Source organism: Rhinopithecus bieti, unplaced genomic scaffold (genome assembly GCF_001698545.2).
Source record: "Rhinopithecus bieti isolate Rb0 unplaced genomic scaffold, ASM169854v2 scaffold_46101, whole genome shotgun sequence".
Lineage (NCBI taxonomy): Eukaryota > Metazoa > Chordata > Mammalia > Primates > Cercopithecidae > Rhinopithecus > Rhinopithecus bieti.
The window spans coordinates 1,952,448-1,962,180 of NW_016819049.1; the positions used below are offsets into that span (position 1 = coordinate 1,952,448).

General features: G+C 54.2%; 1 protein-coding gene across 3 annotated transcripts in view; it reads right to left on the minus strand.

The window, feature by feature from the left end:
* Positions 1-8,575, minus strand: part of CD82 (CD82 molecule) — a 60,814-nt gene extending 52,239 nt beyond the window's left edge. Inside the window, exon 1 of one of the 3 annotated variants that reach the window (XM_017858163.1) lies at positions 8,554-8,575. In XM_017858163.1, the coding sequence (XP_017713652.1) occupies positions 8,554-8,574 (21 nt within the window). In that variant the 5' untranslated portion in view covers position 8,575. Of the gene's footprint in view, positions 1-6,707; positions 6,834-7,312; positions 7,477-8,553 lie in introns of those variants that run through there. The other 2 variants (XM_017858164.1, XM_017858165.1) reach the window with 2 other exon arrangements.
* Positions 8,576-9,733: the final 1,158 nt, after the last annotated feature.

Consider the following 9,733-nt stretch of genomic DNA (forward strand, 5'->3'; position numbering starts at 1 on the left):
CCCACTGCCTCCCCCACTGCCCTCTGGCTTCATGCCACGCCCTGGGTGGCTTATGATTGGTTCGTCTTAGAGACACATAGGGCAGGCTAAGTGGGGCCCTGCTCCTCGCAGAGCCAAGTTGCCCGCAGGGAGAGTTCTGTCTGGGCTGTGGTCTGCTCCTGCTGCCTGGTCCTGCAGGAGGCTGGTTCCTGTCCAGCACTTCCTGTGGCGGGACGGGTAACTCTGCCAGGTCCAGGACAGGGCAGTCAGCAAGCCCTCTGGGCCCCAGATCTAAAGCCACGTTGTTCTTCCGTCGGCTTCCATTTGGAGCTCTGTCTTCAATGTGTGTTTAGCTCATTTAACCCTCACAGTAGTCCATCCCTATTTCACAGATGAGGAAACTGAGGCTCAGAATGGTCATTAAGGCGCTTGATCTCAACTACTGTTCAAAAGCTTTCTAAACACCACCCAACACTCAGGGTGTGTCCACCGCATGGGAAGGCAGATTACACTTCTATTCTATTACACTCCTCTAACTCTTGTCTCCCAGCCTGGGTGGTCGAGGGCCACAGACACTACCATAGGCACTCCCTCCAAGTCTTCTGAGGCTTGACAAATTGATATTCACTTCAAACCAACATCCCATCCCTCCTTTGAAAAAATATGATTTATTCACAAAAAGAACTTCAATGTAATCCCAAGTTCGTATAATACATTTTTTGTTCAAATATATATGGTATGTTTTTTATAGCTTCATTGTAGGAATGGGTTCTTTTTTTCTTGAGCATAAAAAAATACAGGCTCACTGTAGATTTGGAAAATAGGGGAAAGTAAAAAGATAATAAAGGTCTGTAATCTAATCTATATAATTGTATTTCATAACGGGTACATTACATGTAGTTGTCTACATTTTGGCCTGATTGAGTAGAGTTGTAGGGGAGCAGCTCTGCCATTCAGTCTCTGCAATGGTTTAGGGCAGCAGCTGGGACCTGCCCACCTACAGCCTTCCTTCCTTCCTAGGCTGCAGGAGAATAAGCCAGGCCCCCAGGAGTCCTTCCCCTGAATAAAACCCTGCAGGCGTCCACTGTGGCATCACATATGCCTCACTTACAAAATCCAAGCACAGCAAATGCAAGATAATATAGTTTTGTAGCCCAAGAAGGGCTATAACTTACCCAAGGTAACACAGCAAGTAAAAGATGAACTGGGAACAGAGCCCAGGTCCCCTGATCTCCAGACTCAAGCTCTTCAAAGACTTACAACCTGCTTCCTATTAATAGCACTGCCAAAAACACCGAGCATAGTAGCTCATGCCTGTAATTCCTGTGGGAGGCCGAGGCTGGAGGACCACTTGAGGCCGGGAGTTTGAGACCAGCCTGACCAACATGGTGAAATCCCATCTCTACTAAAAATACAAAAATTAGCCTGGTGTGGTGGTGCATGCCTGTAATTCCAGCTACTCAAGAGGCTGAGACACGAGAATCACTTGAACCAGGAGGTGGAGGTTGCAGTGAGCCAAGATTGCACCATTGCACTCCAGCCTCAGCAATACAGTGAGACTCTGTCTCAAAAAAAATAAATAAAAATAAACACTACCAAAACAGCAGGAACGTACATAGCACTAACTATGTGCTAGGCACTGTTTTAAATGCTTCATATGCATTAGCTCATATATCATTCTCAAACAACCCTATGAGATGAGTACTATTATTATCTCCATTTTATAGATGCTGAAACTGATGCACAGAGGGGTAAGACACAAAGTCACGCCCAGCTGGTAAGTAGCAGAGGCAGGAATCGTCCTTAGGCAGTTTGATTCCAGAGTCTGTGATCTTGCCTAGGCTTTCTTCTCCACTCCCCCGGGCCCAAGCCCAGCTGGGGCTCAGGAAGGCTTCTGGAATACTTGCTGCCTAAAAGGAAGAAAACCAGCCTAGGAGTCACCTATTTGGCCAAGGTCACGCTGTAGTTCCATGGCAGAGCCAGGATTTGAACCCGGGCTTCCTAATGCCCAGCCCTCAGGGCATTGTTCACTTCTATACATTGACCCTGAGAGCCAAGGCCCAGAACTCTGAACAGCTCCCACACCAGATCACCCGTCCACAAGGCAGGGAAAGTCAAGCGGGAGGTGGAGAATGGGCAAAAGCCTCCCCTCCGGGGTAGGAGGCCAGAGCGGAGAGTAGGGCTTCCCAGAGCTGCCCATCTGGGGGTCTGGATGGATGATGTCCAGGATGGGCTTCCTGGAGGGCACTGTCCCATTTCTCCAGGCCCCAGCTTGAGTCCCCATAGGATAGCAGCATCTTCCACAAACAACTGTTGACTCCAAGATGCTCTTTCTGGCTGAGCCAGAGTTCACTAAAGGCCAGAGTGGCCCCTCACTGGGTTGGGGCTGAAGGAAGTCATGCTGTTCCCCTCTCAGGAGGGTAAAGGCCAGGCATCAGAAGAGAAGCAGAAGCTCTGCCGAAAGCAATCCCAGGACAGACAGTGCATTCCCGTCTCCCTGGATCCAGGTTGCAGAAGTGGGGCCCACGGACCTGAAGCGCTGGGCAGCGGCATCCGGGTCCTGCTTCCTGGCTCTGCCTTTGCCAAGGAGTCACCTGGTATCTGGCACCAAGCTGGGTCCTGCTGACACCCCCAGCCCCACCCAAGAGAACCACTTACCTATTCATTCAGTCATCGATCCCCAAGTGCCTGCTGTGTGCCAGGAATCAGAGATACAGACAGGACAGGGCAGTGCCTGTCCAGGAGAGCTCGTGGAAACACGTCATACACCACAAAGCGACAGTGTAGACAAGCACAGAGGAGAAGGTGAAGGGCGAGGAGAAAGTGAAGGGCAAGGAGGGGCTTGGGAAAGGCAGCCAGCGATGTTCAGACCTACTGCCCCTCAGGAAGCTGAGCGTCACAGTGAGGAGACCCAGCTGCCCCCAGGAAGAACCAGAGAGCCCCACATAGCCAGACATGACTGGCGTCTTGGGGCACACACGTATTGGAGAGGCACAGAGGCCCTGTGCAGAAGGAAGGTTGTTCTGGGAATGCCCCGGGGGCCTGAGAAGGAGCCTGGCACCAGCCTTGAAAGACCAACTAGATGCAGCAAACAACAATGGCTCTCCTTTATTGAGCATTTACTATGTGCTAGGTATAACAATTCTAAGTGTTTCATGTGTACTTTTTTGTCCTCTGCTCATGACCTATGAAGTCATGACCATCATTATCCCCACTTGCAGGTTCAAAAACTGAGGCTCAGAAAGGGTCACATAGCTAGAAATTGGCACGGCCAAGATCTCAACTCTAAAGTCCAGGGCTTTACTGCCATACCGTACCATCATCTCTCTAATCTGTGAACAGGCAGAAGGTAGATAAAAGTGCTTCAGGTGGGGGAAACAAGGTAAGAACAGGGAGGCAGGATCAAGTGCTCTGTCTGAGGGGAGCTGCCCAGCTCCACTGTGTTGGGGTTGTGTGTGTGTGTGTGTGCATGCCTGAGTATGGGTGGGTGTTCACAGACATGCCCTACTTTGCAAAGGATAGATCCCAGGTCCCAGAACTCCCTGGGAGCCAAGGAAAGAATGGGGCATCTGCAAGTCAGGGAAGGAATCCCAGAGAGGAGAAGGAACTTATCTAAAGTCACACAACACACCAACAGCAGAGCAGGAGCCAACTCCAAGGACCAGAACATAGGTCTCTTTCCCCTATCAGCTGCCTCTCCTTGTCAGCACAGTGAATCAGCTGCTGACAGGAAAACCACAGTGGAGGGGGAAGCCCGGGGTGAGTCAGGAACCAGCCAGCCTCCGAGAGACAGCAGCTGGGCCTGTTCCTGAGGCCCCAGGTCTGTGGTTGTCTGCCTCTTCTTAGGGCAGCGTCAGGGGTGAGGGGAGCAACACGTCCCACACCGCTCGCTCCATGTTTACCTCTGGGCTTCCCCTCCCAGCTCCTCAGACCCCGGCTTAGTGGAGGGGAAGCGGGTGGGTAGGGCAGTTCCTGCTAAGATTAAACGGGTCCTGTCCCACGGAGAGGCCCAGGCCAAACAGTCCAGGCTCTTGCCTCCCTTCCCACCTCTCACAGAGCCAGCTTCTGGCCGTTTGATCTTCTTGATTAAGTCATAACCGCCCCCTGTGAGCTTCCCGTGGGGTGGAGGAAGTGGGTATAATGGTTTGGAGCAGAAGGCCAAGGCCAAACGAGAAGCAGGGGTGCCAGCTGGCCCCAGATGCTCCAAATCCAAAGGAACACTCAGGACTTGGGGCTGCTCAGCTATGGGTTGAGTGGGAACTGTCTGGTCCTTGGGGGAACCCCAGGGTAGAAGGGTATAGGTGATGGGAGCTTCCAGGCTGTGACTCTAAAGCGTGAGGCCTCAAGACAGAGGGGGCCACCCCCACATAGCAGAAACTTCAGAGGAGCCCAGGGAAGGCAAAATCCTGCCCCAGTCCCCCTACTGTGAGAAACGTGTGCCCTGACTGCTCACCCACTGCCAGAGATAGCACATGGTGACCTCTCACCCCTACCCTCCCTGGGCTGGGATGGGAAGGAGGGACCAGCAGGCACTTCAACCAACCACCCCGCCCCCCACTCCCAAACTTACTGCTGATTGGCACAGGCTCCCACCTTTTGGCCCAGATGCCTCCTCTTCATGGGCAAACCCCCCTTGTAGCATTCATCACCCTCCCAGCGCCCCCGCCACTCACCCAATCCAACCATCTTCCTGAGCCCCTGGTATGTACCAGACAGGATGGGGAGGAGAAAGAAGTGCAAAGGTGCTGGAACAGTCCCCTTCCACCCCTCCAGTGGTGCCTTCGCTACCCCCATGGCTGGTGTCTCTTCCTTCACTCCCAATTGCAGACATCCCCAAAGCCACCCAGACCCCTTCTTCCCTGTCACTGCAGCTATTGGTTCATTATTCCTTGACTGCTGGATCCTCCACCCCAGCACATCTGGCACAGACTGACTTTTTTAAAGTGCTGCTCTGTTGTGTCACTCCTCTCCTCAGAAACCTTCAGTGGCTCCCACTTTCTGCAAATCAGATCCAAAGTTCTTACCCTGGCATTCAAGGCCCTCTGTAAGCTGGTCCCACTGTGTATCTCCGCACCGTCCCAAACTTCAGCCAGCATGAGCAACCTAGCAGTTTCTTGAGACTTCTCAGGACAGGTTGACCTCCCTGCCTCTGCCTAGGCATTTTCCTCTCCCCAAGACACCATCTTCATTCTGGCTGCCAAAATCTTCCCAGTCTGTAAGGCTCTGAAGATCCCTCTAATCCTTTTTTTCATTTATCTTGCATCAGAGTCACTGGTATTCTTGTGTAAGCCCCTTTCTGGATGGTAAGCAACCTGAGGGTGCAGGCCTTATGTGGTCACTTGTCATTCATCAAGTGGGAAGGGGAGGTGGTGATGGGGAGGGCTTTCCTTTAAGGCTCACTAGGTAGGCTCTGTTGAAATGAACGTCTCCTCCTCCCCACCTCAGGCACCACCTACCAGACCCTCTCCCTCCCCACCATACCAAACTCCAGTTTATGCCATTTTAGTGCTTGGAGAGACTGTGGTCCCATGTTGATCCAAGCCAAACCAGGACCAGGAGCCCAGGCAGAAAGTCCTATTCAAGTCTCACCCCCTCCAGGAAGCCTCCTTACCCCCCACCCCTGCCCTGGCTTCTCAAGTGTCTCACTCTTCTGAACACCTCCCCCTGCCCTACATACACACACGGTCTCCTGCACACAGCGCAGCCGCCAATCCGTCTCTGTCCCATAGCACTTTCCAGTTTGTTCCACACTGTACAGCTTATCTCCCAGAAGATGCAGGGAGCCAACATAATGCAGCACCTTCAGTGTCCTTCGGTGCCCAACCCTGCTTACATATCAGGTGCCCACATTGCCCCTCGCCTCCATCCCAAGCCAAGTGTGCAATGGTATAGCTGGATTCCAGCCACTAGGGCAGCACAGACCCATGAAATCTCATCTGGTCATAAGCCCTGGGTGTGACTGATCCTCTCTACAGGGACATGGTAGGGATGGGGGAGCCCTCATTGTCAGCAAGTCAGGTCTGGCTAGTTCACCTCTGTATCCTCTAGCTCTCTCTAGCATAGAGTGCTCAGTAAACATTTTTAGACGTATTTAACTCAACACTCACCAACCTCAAGCAACGTTACAGAAAACTCAGCCACTCTTTGTTCCAGATGACACAGTCCTCATCCCTTAAATAGAGTGATGTTGGTGGCAGGCGGCAATTTCTGGCTCTCACAAGGTCAGGAGGGGCTGTAGCCAACCCCATCTTTCCAAAAAAAAAAAGGCTCATTCCCCATAGGAAGCAAGCCCATCACCTGCCCATCCGCATCAAAGCAGCTGTCACGGAGGGAGGTCTCACTGGTTCCCTGGCGCCTTGCTAAGTAGTGTGTACACAGTATTCTATTTAGTGCTGGCTCCTGCCATTGGATATTGTCATTATCCCTATTTTACAGGTGAGGAAACTGAAGTTTGGAGGGGGAATGGAATCCAAATCAGTTTGATCCCAAAGCCCAGGCCCTTGACCACAGAACTAGGCTGCCCCGCTACTGAGGCCCAGCACAGAGCACCCACCGCCACCAGGAACAGAACCTGTCAGCCACGAAATTAACCCTGGGTATGCTGCAAGAGCCACTGGGGCCCTGGGCTTGACCCTGGGCCCAAGGATTGGTGACGTTTTCTCTTCTCTTCCCCAGTCACCAGTGTAAGAACTGTTCCCGTTTCCAACTCCCTGCTCAGGCCAACTCACCTGGAAAAGCCCCACTGCGTTTCTAACTTACGAAGTCTTAGGGGGTCCGACTCAGCTGAACTGTCAGAATTTGTGGGAAGCAGGTGAGGCGGGAAATGGGACCTCCTTGCTTTGGCCTCCTGTTCCCCAGGGTTCGTGGGTTACGAGCCCCAACCGAGGAACCAGTGCACTCTTGAAAGCAATTCGCTTCTCTTAGTCCCAAGTTCTTTCCTGCAGGGAGAGAAACTGCAGAGGGCAATGCGATGGGAACACCTGTGGCGACCTGCAGCCTGCGCTCACCTGCCAGCTCTCACCTTCCGGCGTTTTAAGTGAGAAAGGGCAACGGCAGCGTGGAATTAATCTGGTTCACTTCCTCCTGCTGGAACCTGGGAGGTCCAGAGCCGGGTGGAGGGACGGACCCAGGATCACGCAGCTGGTGCACGCCCGAGTGTGAGAACTGGGGGTTCAGGACTGGGGGCTAAAGCTCCTTTTCACCCACCAGCTGCCCCGACCTGTCACTAGTTCCGAGGAAAGCTATCCGAGACGCACCGCAGAAGCGGGGGTCAAAACTAACTTTGCCTCTGGTTGTCCGGCAGGCTCCCCCGGCCTGCTGCCCCCTTGCTCACCTGCTGGTTCTGCTTTCTGCTCCGCGCTGCGGGCCCAGCGTCGCCCGCTTGTGCCCCAGTCGGCGTCGGACTGCGCAGCCCTGGGCTCAGTCACTCCTCGGCCCCCTCTGGCTGCAGCCGGGGAACGCCGCGGACTCGGCAGGCCCCGCCCCCCCAGGGGACACGCCCCCGCGGCGCCCCTCCGCCGACCCCGCCCCGAAGCCCTTTGGGATGCGCCAGGTGCGGCTCCCGGCCGGCCAGGCCCGCCCCTATGGCCCTTACCCCGGACCAGCCCAGCCGCGGGCCCTGCTGGAGTTGAGGGCCCGCTACGGCCTCGCTCCTCTATCCCGGCAGCCCCGCCCCCAGGTTACACAGGGGATGAAGCCCGCCCCGCTCCAGCCCTGTCCACTCACGGCGCTGCCTAACGGTCCCGCCCAGCTCCCGCCTACCTCGTCCTTCCAGGTCTCCCCGGCCCTCCCAGCGCCCCCACCTCCTTCACTTTCTCCTTCGGGCCCACCACATCCCTCGGCCCTTGTAGGGTGAGGCCACGCCCCTCCCCGCCCCAGCCCCTTCTCAGCGCCTTCCTAATCCTGCCCCGCCCTGCCCCTCTCAGCTCCGGGCGGCTAGCCCTGGGGCCCCCACGCTGGCATTCCAGGGCGGGTGTATCCGGGTGCAGCCGGGGAACGGCGTGGGAGCGGTTTGTGTTCCAAGTCGGGGCCTCTATCAGGAGGCGGCCTGGGCCCAGGAACTTTTTGAAAATACTGACTACCATTGAATCCTTGCTAGGGGCCAGGCTCTATGCCAAGCGCTGTATAAAGTTCTAGTCCTTGAATTCCCACAACTCACGGGTACTCTCGTTGCGCCTATTTTACTAATGTGCAGTTTAAGGCTCACAGAAGGGAAGTCACGGCCTCTGAATCTCATGGAGGCGGGCGTGAGCGGGATTCAGCCTCAGGTCCTGAGTCACAGGCTTGCGCTGCCCCAGCTTGCCTGGACTGGCCCCTGGGGAAGTAGCCCAGGCCAGCCAGTGCTGGGGCAGTGTTCCCAGCAGCTGCCTGAGATGAGGGAGGAGGTGTGGGTTGAGAAGAGTGGCAGGAGGGACTGCGGGCCTAAGCCCTCAAAGCTGGCTTTCTCCCTGAAGGAAAAGTGACCCAGAATTGAGGTGGGCTGCAAGAGCTCTCTAGATGGCTGCGGTGCCCACCCTGCGTCCCAGCCCTCTGTGCCCCCCCCAGCCTCCGGGGCACTAGCCTCAGGCAGATTACCTGGTTAATGACCAGGGGCATTCATCTGGGCAGCTGACGAAGCTCTTTCACTTCCATTATCACATCGGCATCTCACAACACACCATTGTGGGAAGGTATGATTATGAGCGCTTTGCCTGGGTGGAGTAGGGGCGGGAGCTGGATCCCAGCCCAGCACTGTAGTTCTCACAGCGTGGTCCTTGAACCAGGAGCAACATCATCTGGGAACTTGTTAGGAATGTGGATTTTGGAGCCCCATCCCAACCTACTGAATGGAAAACTGTGGGATAATTGGTTTAAATACGGCCTCCAGGTGATTCTGAATCACATTCAAGCATGAACCACTGTTGAGCAAATTGTAAAGAAGTTAGAGTGGTCTGAGAATCATACAGACCTAGGTAGCTTCCTGGTTGTTTTTTAACCCCAGGACAAGGCAAGATACTTAACCTCTCTGGGATGAGCCCTTAAACAGGGAATAATAATAAAAAGAGCCATAACAATCATGCCGATCTTGACGGTGGCTGTGAAGATTACATGTGACAGCATTCATGAAGTATTTGGCCCACCGTCTGAATGCCATACATGCTCAGAAAATGTTCTCTTTTTCAGCAGAAAGTCTCCTTCATAGAATTCCCACACCAAGTCAGAGAAGTGAGGCTGGGGAATCCTTTAAACCCAGCAGCGTGTCCTACCCACAGAGAGACACCCTCTATCCTGCAAGTGGTTCAGATCCTAACAAGCTCCTAGGTGATGTGGATGCTGGTCCGGGGACCACACTCTGAGAACCACTGTACCATTCTGTCTTGGGCTGGGTTTCAGATTCCCTACCCTACCCAGCCCATGCAAAATGGGCATAAAATATCCTCCTATTCCACCCTACTCCACACCCCGTCCCTCCGAGGTGGGGGTGTTTGTGATGGTGTACGACAGATGCTCCTGACAGCAATAACTTGACTTAAGCATACCCTGAGAATGGTCCTGTATGGCAGATGCACCCAAATGTGTGTTTGGAGTTTTGAGCTAAGGAATCCGGGAGTGACCAACCTGGAGATTCATTCCTTATCTGTGAGGAACATTTGAACCCTGGCCCATCCTGTGGAATGCAGGCTGTACAGGGGTTCAAGGTTCTTTGGGACCAAATGAAGGTTATCAGGTGGAGGTTGTTAGGGGGAGGGTGCTAAGTGAGAATGATGTATAAACT